This window comes from Vigna angularis, chromosome 3 (assembly GCF_016808095.1).
Source record: "Vigna angularis cultivar LongXiaoDou No.4 chromosome 3, ASM1680809v1, whole genome shotgun sequence".
In the NCBI taxonomy this organism is placed as follows: Eukaryota; Viridiplantae; Streptophyta; class Magnoliopsida; order Fabales; family Fabaceae; genus Vigna; species Vigna angularis.
The window spans coordinates 15,248,038-15,265,684 of record NC_068972.1 but is presented as its reverse complement, the minus strand read 5'-3'; the positions used below and the strand labels follow the sequence as shown (position 1 = coordinate 15,265,684).

The 17,647-nt window shown below is 35.8% G+C and overlaps 1 protein-coding gene across 4 annotated transcripts; it reads left to right on the top strand.

Moving 5' to 3' along the window:
- The first annotated feature begins 1,104 nt into the window (after positions 1 to 1,104).
- Positions 1,105 to 16,331, top strand: LOC108343883 (sucrose nonfermenting 4-like protein). Of its 4 annotated transcripts, none has more exons than XM_017582310.2 (15): positions 1,105 to 1,157; positions 1,835 to 1,918; positions 2,000 to 2,157; positions 2,399 to 2,486; positions 5,212 to 5,394; positions 11,043 to 11,150; positions 11,270 to 11,329; positions 11,441 to 11,530; positions 13,132 to 13,263; positions 13,593 to 13,737; positions 13,804 to 13,977; positions 14,510 to 14,573; positions 14,690 to 14,759; positions 15,739 to 15,856; positions 15,947 to 16,331. In XM_017582310.2, exons 3-15 carry the CDS (start codon positions 2,021 to 2,023, stop codon positions 16,039 to 16,041), a joined length of 1,464 nt encoding a protein of 487 aa, XP_017437799.1. In that variant the 5' UTR covers positions 1,105 to 1,157; positions 1,835 to 1,918; positions 2,000 to 2,020; the 3' UTR covers positions 16,042 to 16,331. The 4 variants fall into 4 exon arrangements, with proteins under 4 accessions (XP_017437799.1, XP_017437798.1, XP_017437797.1 ...); XM_017582309.2 differs by lacking the exon at positions 1,105 to 1,157 and adding an exon at positions 1,198 to 1,324; XM_017582308.2 differs by lacking the exon at positions 1,105 to 1,157 and adding an exon at positions 1,357 to 1,728.
- Positions 16,332 to 17,647: the final 1,316 nt, after the last annotated feature.

Sequence of the window (17,647 nt, the reverse complement as noted above, 5' to 3'; positions counted from 1 at the left end):
AAAAAAAAAAATTATTTATATATCTATCCTAATAATTATAATACCTGTGTGACCAAATCAAATACTCCCCTCATAAAGAAACGAAGACTTACAAAAATAATAATAATAATAATAATAAATAATTTTTATCTAAATCTTCATCTTGTAATATCATTCATAATTGTAAAATAAGTTTAAACAAACTTACTAGCAAAAAGAAGTCAATTTACTAATGAAGTATTAAATGTTATGTAAAAAAATTAATTATTCAATGCTATAAGAAAGTAAACTATTCAATGTTATGTAAAATTTACCATCCATGGTTATTTAAATAAGTTACTTATTTTAATTTTATAAGTATTATGAAACCATGCTGATTTAAATAATTTTATATAAAATTTATTGCAGTGTTTAGGTTGTTAAAGTAAATGTTTAAATTATTTTTGCATATTGTAGGAATAATTTCACATGTTAATTTTTAAAATATTTGATGTCTTTCAATCCATTAAAATAACAAAATTTCTTTCACAATTACATCTTAATATTTAAAAGACTATTTTCTTATTGTTTTTTTTAATCCCACAGTAAACATTTGATTTAAAACAAACAACGGTTATACATCAGTACATTAAATTTTACAGTACATAAAATTAATGCTAAATCTATCCAACTTTTATACCAATAAATATATATATATATATATATATATATATATATCTATATATATATATATATATATATATATATTCAGTCTCCACTTATTAGTAGTTATGACTATTCAACTATTGAATGATAACTCATTTATTATTTACTTTTTTTTGAGTTAAGAGTATAGTTGGTTATGGCATTAAATTAGACAACCTTTCATTTTGCAAAACTTTTGTGACATTTAAGTGTTTATGTTTTCTTGATACAACAAAAACCAAATCCTAAAACTAAATTTATGGTATTTGAGAGAAATAAAATAAAATAAAATAAAAGAAACTAGAATTGTGCTATTGAAGGAACCCCCAATGTGGTCACGAGAAAAGAACTGGCAGCAGAGCCTTGTGGGGAGAGACTCTGAAAGGCACGAACACCAAGCTGTAATGGTGGTCACATTACAAACGCACTTACTCCAAAACAACAACTTTATAGTTCGAAGAAACAAAACTGCTACATTCGAATTAAAAAATAATGTGAGCAAATGAAAATGATCGCATAATTAAATTGAAATTATTAGTGTTGAACAAACACCAATGATTAGAAAGTTAGTAGCATGAGATGCTCTAGGGAGTTGAACCTTTTTTTTTTGTCTTTCTCATTAGATGGCAATAGCAACAGGAATAGCATGACTCTAATGACGGTTAGGCCTTTTTGTTTTCATGTTTGAATTGTTGTTTTCTGGTTTTAGAACGCAATTTTACTGCAGACTGTGTTTTTTTTCTCTTTGTTTCGCTCTCTATCCCTTTATTCTCTCCCCATTTTATGGTGCTTGCCCTTGTAATTTTATTTTCTTCATCATTACTATTTTCAATTTTAATTACCCCTTCACGTTTTTCTACTCTCTTTCTTCCTCTATTTCAGTCTTTAATCAGCACACAATCCACAATGCAATACCATGGTCTCAGTTTTTCCCGTTTTCTTCAACCTTTCTTTCTATATATGTCTACTAACACCTTGTGACCTAAACTAAATTCAATCCAACTTCAACATGCTGTAGTTGATTGCTGCATTATTAGTTGAATTCCTTTCAGTTTTTTTTTACGGGTAATCGATTTCTCCTTTGATCGTTTATTTTGTGAGAGTGAATTATATGTATCTACTTTAGTGTTTGTGTTGCTTGTATGATGGCACTGAGTTTTGTTGATTTCAGAGACTGAATTATCGATCCCTAAGCTCGGTTGACAGTTAGGAGTTTTGGAGTTTCTGAGTTTTTTTATTTTTGATTGCGGAGAAGGTAAGCTGCACTGCATGCGTGTTGAGGTCACCTCTGCTCTGCTTTGGTAGATTATTCCTATTGTTAATGTTGGTTTTGCAGGTTTTGGAGTTGGAGAGTGCTATGAATTTGGGTGTGGAAATGTTCGGGACGAGTAGAAGGCACAGGAGCGGTGGGCCTGTGGGACCCGTTTTGATTTCGAAGCGTTTTGTTTGGCCTCACGGTGGAAGAATGGTGTTTCTAACAGGTTCCTTCACGAGGTAACAACTTGAATTATTGAATTGTTTATTGCCACGGTGGTTCTGTTGTAGCCGTTTCGATCTTAGATACAGTGTGTGCGTTATTGAACATGGGGAAGTGTGACAGTGTGATGGTGTTTGTGTCACTGAATGTCACTTTGATTGCTTTTTTTTTTTTGGCTGTTTTCTAGCTTTTTGGTAGTTCGTTTTTTTTAACTGCAGAATATAATTAATTCAAATACTTCCCCTTTTTTCTACACAGATGGACAACAGTTATACCAATGTCACCCAGGGAAGGATGTCCAACTGAATTTCAAGTTATTTGCGGCTTAACGCCTGGATATCATCAGGTTGTTTGGCTTGGCCTCTATGAATTATGAAAACCTGATAATTAATAAAAAGAATTATGTCTTGTTCCCATACATGGTCAATGTTTAGGTCAGAATGCACCTCTTTCTCTTTATCAGAGTTGGGAATGAGGAGGTCACTGTCACTGACAGAAAGGATAAAGAAGGAGGTTGCTTGTGAATTAATCGCGTTAAACAACTGAGATTTTAATGTGATAGAATAGTCAAAGAAACAAGTAAATAACTTCACGATGATATTTATCTTTCTTAAGGAGTTTGTATAACTTTTAATCATATTTATGGGTTAAAAACTGACATGGCCATCATATGAGGCATAATAGTTGCCTTGTCTCCTTTTTATGCTGTACATATGTTAAAAATTAAATGTCAATAGATGAAATTTAAAATCGAGTACTTTTTGGTAATTTGCATCATTCAAGAAAGTCATATATGCAACATGGCCATCTAGATTGTTGGTTAGGTTAAAAGGTATTGTTGATGTTACCATCTAATGCTTAAAGTTGTGTCTTGTGCTTAGTCCAGATGGAAGATTAGACCACCTTCTATCTAAAACTTTAATAATATGACTCTGGAGAATGGCACATTGCTGTTCAAGCAACCCATTTACAAAGTCTTCTATCATGTCATGTTTCACATCAATTAAAAGCCTGTATTAATTTTTATTCTTACTGTATGTCATACGATAAAAGGAAGAATTAAAATAAATAATCATGCCCTCTTTAAAGATACATTGAAGCTGCAAGTAGTTGAGTGGCCTATTGGACGATTGAACCTCTTGCAGCTTCATTACACCCTCCTCCAATAGGTGGAACCAGATGATATATAGTTTCACTGAGAATTAAACCTTTTTTTTTGTATTAAATTTGATTCATTTGAAGGTGCAATTTCTGATGCTATTGATTTTTTCTAAAATTTTGTATGGCTGATGCTTTGGCCTAGCTCAAATGATAAGGACAAACTGTGCTTAGGTTAGAACTTTTATTCAATCCCTTATAAAGCAAACAAAAAAGAAAAGAAAAAGGAGAGTAGGTTTAAGCTTTGAGCTTTTCTATGAATTGACACAGGTAAAATATACACTCTTGATTAGGTATACAATTTTTCTGTAATATATAGCTTTATTATGATCTTTCTATTTGTATTCATTATTTCCTTGGGAATCAGTTTCTTTATTGTTTTTGTAAACATTTTTATTGTTACACTTATGGACTGTTAGAATGTAAGAAGAATATCTAATAGTATCTTGATTGTATCTTAGCATAATTTAGAGCATCTTTGATTATCTTCAAGATTAGTTTCATATTTCCCTGTTCTATGATGATTTGTTTCCTGATATGATTAACATTATGATCTAGTATTACGGTATTAGTATAAATAAGTGTGCTTTATATTTTATATCATCCCGTAACTCATTAAAACTCACCAGATTTTTATTCAAACTTTCTGTTCTGCCAATTTTCTCTTTCAATAACTAAAAACTTTATGTGATATTAGAGTGGCAATATCGTCCTTGACTGGTCATGTCACTATTCTGCTGTGGCGTTCCCATAAAATCTTACTACTCCCTTTTACCATTGTTGTTTGCCACTGCCGGCAAGTATTCCTGTGGCCGCAAATTTTTTATCTGAGATGTACTCTAGCCTCATTCTTAGTCCTTGTCATTGGCCATGGTCAGTTTTTGTACCAGATCTGATCTCTCACCCCAGTTTTTGTCTTGGACATAATATGGCCTTGCTAGTCTCCTTCCCTGAAGCTCTTGCTCTTCAGTCCCTAGTAATCTCACTTTGTTTCTTTCCTAAACCATCTGATGTTCGTCATGATGTTTTATGTTCACTACTGATTGTTTGGGTAATTTAGTTTTGCCAATGAGTTAGTGATAGACTGACTGATTCATACCAGCCTCTTACTGAATCATTCTGATGGTGATTTCTCCAGTCTGTCTATAAGTGATGCACCTGGTCATGCAACATTCCGGCTAACTCTCTAGGAGGATGGTCATTCCAGCTATGTTTGGTAGAGCCCATATTATATTGAAAGGATTTATTTGTAACAACCATAAAGCTTACAAGCTAAACTTGAGTAAGAGTGTAAGAGTATGTGAAAATATCCAATAAGCTTTGGATTATTAACCTCAGTAATCTTTAACTGCAGGGTGAGTAGTAGAATATATGAAAAATACAAATAGTATCTTTATTTATCTTGGAAGAATTCAGAGTATCCTAAATCATCTCTTCGGATTAGTTTCCGCTTTCTTTATATAGCTTTAGGACTATGATTTGTTATCGGAATAAAGAAGGGTCAGCACTTTGTGCTTTGTAAAAATATTGAACACATCATATATTTCAGAATTCGATTCTAAATGACCCTTCTCCCTCAATACCTTAAGCCCTCTATATATTCAACAAGGACATTAGTAGATTTGGTTCTTATAATTTAAACAGGATTACAAATTTAAGTCATTGCATATTTGGTATGAATACGTAAAATTTTGATGAGATGTTTGTTCTACATGATGACATAGCTGTAGCTTTGTTTTTTCTTTTTCTTGACGTTTTTTACATTTTGGCCTGTAATAATCACTAATTTGTTGCAATTGTTTAATATAATACAACTGTCTTGCACAGTAACTGATATTTACGGAAAAACTCTGATATGGAAAGTGTATTTCTTTCATTATTACGTTTATAACATTGTTTCCACTTTTGTGCAGTACAAATTTAATGTAGATGGTGAGTGGCGGCATGATGAGCATCAGCCATTTGTATGTGGGGACGGTGGGACAGTGAACACTTTTTATTTAGTGAGACAACCAGTTATTTTGCCTCCTATCGTAAATGCTGAAACACCTGGTCGATCCTACATGGAGGTTGACAATGATGTCGTTGGGCATGTGGTAAGTTTTTTCTCCAATACGATCTTTATCGCCTTGACTGTTGCATATATGTGTTTGGATAGTATTCTAAAGAATATAGAGTATTACGGGTGAATGAAACTTATATCTATCGTTATCCTTAAAGTATATTTTCTTCTGTTAACTTAAACTATCATGCATGCATTTTAGTCCTACTAGTACATTTTTATCATGTGTGTGTGAAACTACCTATGTAGCTGACGTTTCTGATTTTGATGAAAGGCAAGAAGATGCTGATGTGATGTAACTTAAGATTTTAAATTATAAATTCATGACTATTCTCATTTTTCCCGAATCCACCCAAAAAAGTGCAAGACCCTTCTTTGCTTGCATACATGGAAGTGGATAGGAATTTTGAGCTTACTTGTAACAACAGTGTATGTGACAGTTGTTGCTGCTAGGATGAAGACAATTTGTTGCTAACAGGGTCATGGCAATAGTAAATCCCATTTCATTAAATGACCGAAGTTAGAATTTAAGATGAGAATCATATATTGGTTAGAAGAAATAATGAAGATTTATTTACTTTAAGGCGACTTCTTTTCCTTTTCTGATGGGTTAGACTCTTCTATTATTCTTTGGCCAATCGGTTTCATGTTGATAACCGTTCGGCTTGTGCTGGTCCTTTGTGACCGAACGCTCTCTTGTAATTGTTCGGTCTTGTAGATTCGGTTTTGGTTCGTACTTGGATTGGCTATATATTGTAGCCTGTCTTTGCGTTTAAAAAAAAAATTCAATCTCGAAATATTCAGATCATTTCTTGTCTCTGTGTTTTCTCTTCTTTCTTCTCTGGGTTTTTGTTCTGTTTCTCCGTTTCACACTCGAATCCAACAATTGGCGCCCACCGTGGGGCAGTGAATCAAGAAACTCCAGAAGCGATGGCAACCAAGTTCGACATTGAGAAGTTCAATGGTTCTAATGATTTCGGGCTGTGGAAGATCAAGATGGAGGCTATCTTGATACAACAAGGATGCGATGAAGCGTTGAAGGGTGAGTTGAACATGGGTGCTGCAATGTCGCAAGAAGAGAAGAAAAGAATGGTGGATAAAGCAAGAAGCGCAATCATACTGTGTCTGGGTGATAAGACGCTGAGGGAGGTTGCGAAGGAAAAGACTACGGTTGGAATATGGGCGAAGTTGGAATCTTTGTACATGACGAGATCACTAGTTCATAGGTTGTGTCTGAAGCAACAACTCTATTCGTTCAAGATGACAGATTCAAGAACCATAGAGGAGCAGCTTGCAGAATTTAGTAAGATTGTTGACGATCTGGAGAATATTGACGTGAGATTGGAAGATGAAGATAAAGCGATTATTCTTCTGAATGCGCTTCCAAGAACCTTCGAGCATTTTAGGGATGCCTTGCTCTACGCTAAAGATCAGGTGATCACGCTAGAGGAGGTTGTGACGTCAATTCGAACCAAGGAGTTTCAAAAGCTCCAAGATTCGAAGGCAACCGAGGAGGTGGCATCTGGGCTGATTTCAATGAAAGGGAAATGGAAGAAGCAGGCTGGAAATGGGAAGAAGTCGAAGCCAGAAGGTGTGAAACAGGTGAGATGTTTCAAGTGCCAGAAGATGGGACATATCAAGAAGTATTGTCCAGAGAAGGGAAAAATCGTTCGGCCATAGGAAACTGTTGATGTGGCAGAGGCTTCTGAAGGATATGAATCTGCTGGTGTTCTGGTGGCTTTGTCTAAAGATTCTCAAAGGAGCTGGGTCATGGATTCTGACTGCAGCTATCACATGTGCCCGGTAAAGGAGTTCTTTAAGAGTCTGGATCAGAAGGAGCATGGAAATGTGCTGTTGGGAAATAACAAGGCTTGCCGACTGCAAGGAGTGGGGTCGGTAAGGCTGAAGATGTTTGATAACCGGGAGATGGTACTACAGGATGTGAGGTATGTGCCTGAACTGAAGAGAAATTTAATTTCAATAAGTTCTTTTGATCTTGGAGGTTACACCACAAAAGTCGAGGATGGAGTGATGATGGTGTGTTCTGGAGATTCTGTGGTTGTCAAAGGCAGAAGGAAGAATGGCTTGTACATTCTAGAGGGATCCACAGTCATTGGTCATGTCTCGGTAGCAAGTGGGAAGACTGAGAACACCGCTCGGCTTTGGCACTTGAGGATGGGTCATATCAGTGAGAAGGGTCTTGAAGAATTGGAGAAGCAAGGCTTACTTCTGGGTGATAAACTGCAGGAGCTGGATTTCTGTGATCATTGCGTCTTGGGGAAATCACACAGGATACCGTTCGGTCAAGGGAAGCACGTAACCGAACGGCCATTTGAGTATGCCCATGCTGACTTGTGGGGGCCTGCAAGAACTCGGACTCATGGTGGAGGAGCGTATTTCCTGAGCATAATTGATGATTTTTCAAGAAGAGTGTGGATTTACGTTCTGAAGAATAAATCTGAAACGTTCCAAAGATTCAAGGAGTGGCATACACAGACCGAGAACCAATTGGGGTATAGGCTGAAATGTCTGAGAACTGACAATGGTCTGGAGTTCGTTTAAGAGGAATTTAATGAGTTCTGCAAGGATAAAGGGATCAAGAGGCACAAGACTGTAGTGGGAACTCCTCAACAGAATGGCCTGGCTGAAAGAATGAACAGAACAATTCTGGAGAGGGTTCGGTGCATGCTGCTTGGATCAGGGTTATCAAAGGCTTTCTGGGGAGAGGCTGCCAATACAGCCGTATACCTGATTAACAGGAGTCCGTCTTTGGCTCTTAATCACAAAACACCAATGGAAGTTTGGAGTGGACGACCGGCTGACTACTCAAACTTGAGGGTGTTCGGCTCTTTGGCATTTGCTCATGTCAAAGGGGATAAGCTGGAGGCCCGAGCGGTAAAGAGTGTATTCCTTGGATATGCTGAAGGAGTTAAGGGATACAGGCTATGGAGGTTAGATACTAAACCGTCCAAGCTGATCATTAGTAGGGATGTCATTTTTGACGAAACGAGAATGGCAATGCATGCTGAAAATCCTGGATGCGAGAAGAAGACGCTCGTTGAGGTGGAGCATACTACTGATGGAGCCGTTCGATCATTGACTGAGGAAGACCGAATGGGTGAAGTGCGAGACGAAACTGTTCGGTCATTAGATGAGAATCGAACGGGTGAAGGGCAAAGACAGTCTATCACAGATCTTGGTGATGATGCAGATGGTATATCTAGTGATGTGAGTCACTTAAGAGGAGCTGGTGATGAATTGAGGAATTATCAGCTTGTCCGTGATAGGGAAAGGAGGATCTCTAAGCCAACCAAACGGTTTGGAGAGGCAGATTTAATTTGCTATGCCTTGAATGCTGCTAAAGATCTTGAAAGCTCAGGTGAACCGAGAAGTTACAAGGAGGCTCTTCACAGCAGCGATCGGCATCTTTGGCAGGGTGCTATGGAGGGAGAGCTGGAGGTGTTGAGGAAGAATAGCACCTGGAGATTGGTGGATCTGCCAAAGGGTAAGAAGGTTGTAGGTTCAAAATGGATCTTCAAGAAAAAGGAAGCTATACCAGGGGGTGACAAAGCAAGGTACAAAGCAAGGCTTGTTGCTAAAGGCTTTACTTAGATTGAGGGTGTAGATTATCATGAGATTTTTGCTCCTGTTGTGAAGCACTGTTCGGTCAAAGTTTTAATGGCAATTTATATGAGGACTGCGTTTCTGCATGGAAACTTGGAGGAAACAATTTATATGAAGCAACCGGAGGGATTTGCTGTGGATGATAGGGTGTGCCTGTTGCAGAAGTCTCTTTATGGCTTGAAGCAAAGTCCAAGGCAGTGGTACAGGAAATTTGATGATTTTCTGATAAAGCTAAACTTCAAACGGTGCAATTATGATGACTGCGTGTATACTCTGAACCGTGACAGTGAGGTACTGTATCTTCTTCTATACGTGGATGACATTCTGATTGCCAGCAGTGACAGGAGCATGATTCATGAGATGAAAGCAAAGTTGGGCGGTGCTTTCGAGATGAAGGAGCTTGGAGAAGCAAGGCGGATCTTGGGAATTGACATAAAGAGAGATAAAATGAAGGGAAACTTGTTTTTATCTCAAAAGATTTATTTGCAAAAGGTGATTTCAAGGTATCGGATGACTGAATCAAAACCCGGCTGGCACACCGATCGGTCAACACTGGAAACTCACCAAAGAACAATGCCCGAAGACTGAGGATGAAAGGAGGAAGATGGAATCTGTTCCGTTTTCAAATGGGATTGGGAGCATCATGTATGGCATGGTCTGCACAAGACCTAACATGGCGCATGGGGTAAGTGTTCTCAGTCGGTTTATGATTGATCCTGGACAAATTCACTAGGAAGCGTTAAAGTGGATGCTTAGATACATACGGGGTCTCTTGATACTGGATTACTCTTCCAGAATAACTTTCAAGGTGGATGTTATATTGAAGGTTTTGTTGATTCAGATTTTGCCAGGTGCATGGACACAAGGAAATCCCGCTCGGGATATGTGTTTACACTGTTCGGTACTGCTGTAAGCTGGAGGTCTACATTGCAATCGGTTGTTGCCCTTTCAACCACTGAAGCTGAATACTGTGCGCTCGCTGAAGGGGTAGAGGAGGCACTGTGGTTAAAAGGCTTGATTCGAGAATTGGGTATTGATCAAATGACCGTCCGAGTTCATTGTGAGAGTCAGAGCGCCATACATTTGGCCAACCATCAGATTTACCATTCTAGAACAAAGCATATTGACGTCAAGCTGCATTTTGTCAGGAGCATTGTGGAATTCGGTGATGTCCAAATCTGCAAAATTGCATCTGAAGACAACCTTGCAGATATGCTGATTAAGCCGCTCGCTAAAGAGAAGTTTCTGAAATTGTTGTCCAGGATTGGTTTTTTACCGTTCGGTGTGTAATTGTATATTGTTCGGTTTTGTTCTTTCTTGTAATAGTTGAGTCTAGGTGGAGATTTGTTGGTTAGACTTTTCTATTATTCTTTGGCCGATCGGTTTCATGTTGATAACCGTTCGGCTTGTTCTAGTCCTTTGTGACCGAACGCTCTCTTGTGATCGTTCGGTCTTGTAGATTCGGTTTTGGTTCGTACGTTCGTTTTTTTCAGTCTTTGCTGTACTCGGCCTTCGGTCGGTTTTTTCTTAAACGACCGTTCAGTCTTTCTGTTGTTTGTTTTCAGTCGCTTGGATTGGCTATATAGTGTAGCGTGTCTTTGCGTTTTAAAAAAAAAAAATTCAATCTCGAAATAGTCAGATCATTTCTTCTCTCTGTGTTTTCTCTTCTTTCTTCTCTGGGTTTTTTGTCTGTTTCTCCGTTTCACACTCGAATCCAACAGATATAAAAGCAATATTTAGCCTTCATCTTTCATAAGCTATTGGGATAATTGGTATTTGACATGGTATCAAAGCCTCTTATGAGTTATGACCAAGTGGTTGGGATTTCAATCCTTCACACCCGTCACTTTTCAAAATAAAAAGTTGAATGTCAGCAAACAGTAGAGTAGATAGATGCATGTCAGCATTTCAAGCTCAAAGGGAACTTATGTAAGGGAGTTGTAGCAGTAAAAAACTGTGAAACAAATTAAGACTAAGAATTAGTTTGGTTCCATAATCCTTTTTGTCTTGGAATTATGTTACAGAAAAAAATCTACTTTGACATTGAAAATTTTTCAGGAAGCTAAACCGAGGATATCAGAGTCTGATCTGCAGGTCTCACGACATTGTATTTCGGTTTTCTTGTCTACACATACGGCTTATGAGTTGCTTCCCGAGTCAGGCAAGGTATGAATACTTCTTCTCTCTTAATCTTTTAATGTATCCAACTGGCCATTCAATAATAGTTTATTTGTTCTTATGTGAAGCTCATCATCTGCTATAGATTTGATTTTATGCAATTTCAGGTTGTTGCCTTGGATATAACTTTACCAGTTAAGCAAGCATTCCATGCTCTTTATCAAGAAGTATGTTTTTTTCTTCCACTCTTTAAAATAATAATGAATAGGTGTTTATCTTATTTTTTTTAACATCAGAGAATACACCCACACTCGTTATGTATGTTTATCTGCTTTCAGGGAATATCGTCAGCTCCTGTGTGGGATTCTAGTAAGTGCCAGTTTGTTGGAATGCTTAGTGCTATGGACTTCATTTTAATACTAAAACAGGTTTGTCAGGAAGACCTATTTATTAAAATATCCTGTGTCAGGTTCTAGTATAAGTAACGAAAAATAAAAACTTGCCAAATGGTAACTAATGACAAAAAAATGAAATTTCCAAAATGTATATCTTCAACTATGCTTAGATTATTGTGAAGTTGAAAGAAATCACAAGGAACGTGATAATACTTGATCTATTCTTTTGGTTTATTTATGGCATACGTTAATGTTGCAAAACTTAGTTGTACTTTGCCATCATTGGTAAACATGTATTTTGGTCCAATTACCAATAATTTTGGCTTTACATAAGACTTGTTAATCTCATGAAATATTTTAGTGAATTTTTTCAAGGAGAACATTGATGCTTTGTCCTTGTGAAACTTTTAATTCTTTTTCCCCTCTCCTCACTGTGTCCTTGTTGCAGCAGCAACTGTAGATCTTTCTAGCTTCTGTTCTATCCTAATTGTCACTTTTGATGGCAAACAAAACCGTAAGTTCTTCCTCAATCCTTTAATTTAACACGGTACTGGAGCTGAAATTGATGCCCTCTCCGTAGTTTCTAGTGGTATTTTTCACAGTCACATTCAAACCTTTATTCTTTTTTTCCCTCTCCTTATTGTCTTTGTTCAAGCAGTAATTTTCCTATAGTTTTTTCTGGACTGCATTCTGGCTGCTGTTCTATTCTATTTTCTGTTGTTGACGATCCAGAAAACCCTAATTTCTTCAACAAAATCTTTTTCTATTGTGTCCCTGTAGAGCCTTTATTAATGGTGTTATTTTCATCTTTACAAACGGCATGCTTTGTTTAGTCACTTGATGGTTTTCCGTCAACACCGGTGTAGTGCTAGATATCTAGCATCCAAAGTTATTAGAGTGTATACCTGTCCAGAAGATTTTCCATTCTCTAATAGTTCTGATTTTCTTTCTCCTAGAAAGCCCTCATGAGTAAATCAATGGAATCTGTCATGCCTTGCCCTATTGGCATGTGAAGATCATTATTGGCCCTATACTGGTCTAATATACGCCTTGTGATTTAGTTACTGGTGGCTGTTTAGAAATGTTGAAAATCTCACATCGATTATAGATAAAATCACAGTATATAAGTGACTACAAACATCATCTTACAAACTAGTTTTGTAAAATTGAGTTAGGCTTACACTTCTTAACATGGTATCAGAGCCATGTGTTCGCCGTGCTTTGTTGATTGTGTTGAATTGACTTTGTCCAGTTTTGCTTTTGCATGAATTGTTGAGTACTTGGGTTGGTAGACTGGTTTTGTCTATGTAAATTTTATTTGTTGGAAGCTGAGAGATTATTAAATTTCAGCTCTTGGGGAATTGTTAGAATATGTAGTCAACTGTGATGATATTAGCTAGCAATTAGGTTAATGATTAACTTTTTTATTCTTCAATGATTGATTGTGATCAAGCTGTAAATAAGAGATCAAGTATGCAGCCCACAAATAAAATTTTCTCTAAAATACCATCTGATTCAACATCTTTGATTTTACAGCACTCTTATATAGAAATACACAGCTGCAGGACTCATATAGAGAAATACATAGCATGTTTCTGTAAATTCTGTGGCTCATCTAACAAGCTTAATTTCAGTTGGGGATTCATGGATCAAACATGACTGAAGAACAACTGGAGACACGTACTATAGCAGCATGGAGAGAGGCAAAGGAACAAGAATGCGCAATTGATAGTAAAGGGAGAGCATACCCTCAACATTTAGTTCATGTAAGTGCTCCTGACCATTTGCAACAAATATTCCACGTATCAAATTAATTTTCCAATTTCGTATATTCGTGAAATTGTTTTACATTTTGGGTAAGTTCAAAAGGTCGTATGCTCTATGAAATAGGGAATTAATCTGGGATTCCACAACATGATTGATTAAAATTATATTTATTGATGGATAGATAGATAGATAGATCAATTAAATGTGATTTCAACATTATAACTTTGATGGGGTTGCTTCTTAATCATGTACTTCCTGCTGATTGTGATTTCACGTTATCTTTAATGATTCTGTAATATTTCATGCTATGTTTATACATATTCTGTAGGCTGGGCCCCTTGAGAGTCTAAAAGATGTTGCTTTAAAAATTTTGCAAGACAAGGTGGCAACAGTTCCTATTATTCAGTCTTCTTCAGAGGATGGTTCATTTCCTCAGCTGCTACACCTTGCTTCCCTCTCAGAAATACTAAAATGTAAGCTTCTAAATTTATTGGGGAAGCATAAATGGTTTGGAACTAAAGTGTGGACTTACTTTTCAGGTATATGCAGGCATTTTAAGCACTGTTCGGATTCCTTGCCCATTCTTCAGCTACCAATTAGTACGTTACCTATAGGTGCATGGGTGTCAAAATTGGGGGAATCCAATAAACAGCCACTTGCTATGCTATGGCCACATGCTTCTCTTGGCGAAGCTCTATCTCTGTTGATTCAAGGTGACTATTCTTCTCTTTCAAAGCAGGTCAAGTCTTTTGTTCTGGCTAGATGTTGAATGGTCATCAAGTTTGTTTCCACAAGTTACAGTTGTTTTTCCTCCTCAACAAAAGCAATTATTTCAAAGCCTTATATTTAAAAAGTGTGTCTCACTAAAGGAAGGGAACACAAAATTGAAAGATAGTTTTTTGGATAGATGCATCTGATGCACCATTATGCACTGAGTGTCTGAACCTATAGAAACAAGTAGTGAGTTGGTAAAAACAGCATGATGGGACTCAAATCCGAAAATATCATGTCAATTGTATGTTTTTATTAATCCAGCTTACATAGAAAATGATACCACTTCTACCTTGGTATTTTCAAATTTGGAGTTTTTCATTCTTTGGTACGGGAATAATGTTCCCCTTGCAATCGGAACTATGAACTTCATAATTCTTGATTTATTATATAGGGTTTTCATGTTAGAAGCAAAATATATTCATATTAATTATGCTATATCTTGCGGTATCTTATGTTTGCTGTCTTTTGCAGCTGGAATTAGCTCAATACCAATTGTGGATATTAATTATTCATTACAAGATATGTATTCAAGAAGGTAGAAACTCTCATTTTTTCCTGTGTTCACATGAGTGATTCTTATTTTTATAGTTAAAAGGAGATGCTTCATAAAAATAAGTATATATGTGATTTGTATTGATATTTTCTTCTCAGAGATATTATTGCGTTGGCTAGAGATAAAATGTATGCAAGGATAGATCTGGATGGGTTTAGTATCCATCAGGTAATTCATCTCTCTCTCTCTAAATTCGTGTGACTCTATTGGTAACTTATCCTGAAATATTGTATTTTTTTTGTATTGAAAGCTGATCAATAATGTGGTCTTCTGTTTTGATGACTGAACTGCTTACATGCAAAGGTGACTGCAGCCTTTAGTCCTCTACAACTAAAAATGAATCATTCCTAACCCCCTAGCAGTGATCATATTTTAATGAAATGTATCTGTTATGTGTTTTTCTTTCCTCCTAAACACGAGTTGCACACGTGTCTTGTGGTATTTGAACCTGAACCATATAACGGAAATATGCCACTTCTACTTGAGACTGAGTCAGCATGAATGTTGTTTAGTTGAGCATTCTTGTATTGAAAATATACTTGAGGTTTAGACTCATCTTGGACAGATTGGACTCTAGCTTCGGCTTATTTGAGAGTATGCTTATTTGGTGATGAAGATGCGCAAAAGAAAAAGTTTTGCCCTTCATAAATTTTCACTCGTTTCCTTCTTCCCATCCTCTCTTCTACCAAGCACCCATCCCATAGTATAAACATTGAGGTCACCCATCCAAATATTTGTACACATGAAAGCCATATATATCTTATTACTTCAATTATTCTTCCCCTCCCCCTCTTTCTGGTAGAGAGCCACATTCTGCAGTGCACGAGAGAATAGTATGCAAGTATTGCATGCTCATATATAGAGGCCTGTAATGATACCCTCACTGCAGGATGTGCTTGTCTAGTGTAGATGCAGTGTGTTTTGTTTGTTACTCATGCAGGGTTTTATTCATGTAAAACTTGATCACATCTCGTTGTCTGGGGAGCATGTTACTTTTATTTAGGTTAAATAAATTATTATTCCTCTATGGTTTCGATCGTTTTCAAACTAGTTTTTATAAAATTTTTCCTTTTAAATTCGGTCCACAACAAATGCTTACTAAATAGTGGTATCATCAACTTGTATAAATTGCACTTTATGGTTGCAGGCATTGCTTTTGGGACGAGATGCAGGTTTTCCTTGCGGGCTGCGCAATGGGCCGAGATGTCATATGTGTTTGAGATCTGACTCATTACACAAAGTGATGGAGCGCTTGACAAAACCTGGTAGTTCTTCTAAACTGACAATCCCCTCCCCTTTTCTTCATGAGGGGTGAGCCAGAAAAAGAAAAAATCACCAATTATCTTCTCTTACAGGTGTTAGAAGACTTGTGGTTGTGGAGGCGGGTACCAGACGTGTGGAAGGTATCATTTCTATTAGTGACATATTCAGATTATTGTTATGCTGCTAGTTGCATAAAGGGAATTGCAGTGCTAGCCCTGGAAAGTAATTGTTCTATGAAAACTATTTATTTAATGAGTTATTTATGCCCCTGCCATTGTGACCCGCTTGGTTTTATATATAGGATAGAAATTGTTGAGAGAAAAGTACTGTAAATTGAGGGATTAGTTATTTATCCTTTAAACAACATGACGGTGTCATGATTTTCTCCTTCGTGCCGGCACAAATGCTTTGTTTGTGTCCTGTGCTAACATAAATCAAGGAGGAACCGAAAAAAAAAAGGTATTATCATTCCAGATTTTTATTATGACTGCTGAGTTCATGGCTTCATGTTGCTATGAATTTGTCTTTTCCATACATACAACTTGCCTGATGAAATGGAGTAATGATAGATAAAGGAAATAATTTGTCAATCTATTTATGATCCATTAATACTTCTTGAAAAAATTTAATCCAATTTATCTGTTAGGAATTTTAATGGGTGAATATATCAGTCATTCTTCTAAAATACACTTATATCTTAATTTTTATTGTTTCTCATTCATGCTTTTCTCTCTGAAGTCATTCTCTTCAAAGAAACCCTCAAACTCAGTTGTATTATTTTTTCTCTAATATTTAGCACAAATTATATGCATGTTACTTTGGTGCAATTTTTTTTAAGGTAAATGTGCAGTTGGTAATTGAAACTAGGCAATTGCTTTCTCACTTTCATGATTCCTTCTTTAACTATACTTTTTTTCTAAATTCTTACATTTTTTTCTGAAAAAAATATCTGTAATATAGTAAAAAGTTTATAAATGAAACTTTTCAAAAGTATTTCAGCTTCATACTCAAAAAACTGCAGCTTTTACGATTTTAGTTGGCTACATAAAACCTGTGGGTAAACTTCTAATATCCTATTTTTGTTCATAAAAATACTTATTTATGAGATTATGAATGTAACTAAGGAGACACTCTATTTTCATATTAAAATAAAGAATATCACTCCGAACAAACGATAGTGTTAGTATGAATTGTGTTTTCTCAATATCCTATTTTTGTTCAAAAGCTTTAAAACTTGTCTCCTAAAAAGTTGAAATATATTGATAATCAATCCATTTTATAACAAAAATTTTCTTTACAAGTGTAAAAACTTTTGATTACAAACCTATGCTGTTAGCTAAGGCTAGTCACCTCAAATGAGTGAATTTTTATTTAATTTCTTTACGTTTTTATTTTTAATTTGTGTATAAATTAATTTTAGTTTATGGAAAAATTATTTTATTTTTTATTTATACTCTTTGTTCCTAAAATTTTTTTAAAAACCGCTTGCTCAAACATACCTCAAAGTTAAGTAACATAAGTAGTTATTTTTATGATAAAAAATTTAGCTTTTTTAAGAATTGAATTTTCAGATAATATTTGTGTATCTTTATCGTACTATTTTTAAGTGTATATAAACTACTATAAAAATAATTTTATGATTCTCAAATTGATAAAAAAATTATTAAAAAATGACATTAAAATTATTATGGGTATAAGTGATTCAAGTTTAATTGACCTATTAATTTTAACTCAATCTAGTTAATCTTAACAAAAGTTATCTTTTCTTTTTTAAATTTAGCATCTTAATTATC

Coding starts and splice junctions, on each gene's coding strand:
- LOC108343883 (XM_017582310.2), top strand. CDS start 2,021: ATGAATTTGGGTGTGGAAATGTTCGGGACGAGTAGAAGGCACAGGAGC. Junction 2,487..5,211: donor TAACGCCTGGATATCATCAG/GTTGTTTGGCTT, acceptor ACTTTTGTGCAG/TACAAATTTAATGTAGATGG. Junction 11,330..11,440: donor TCCATGCTCTTTATCAAGAA/GTATGTTTTTTT, acceptor ATCTGCTTTCAG/GGAATATCGTCAGCTCCTGT.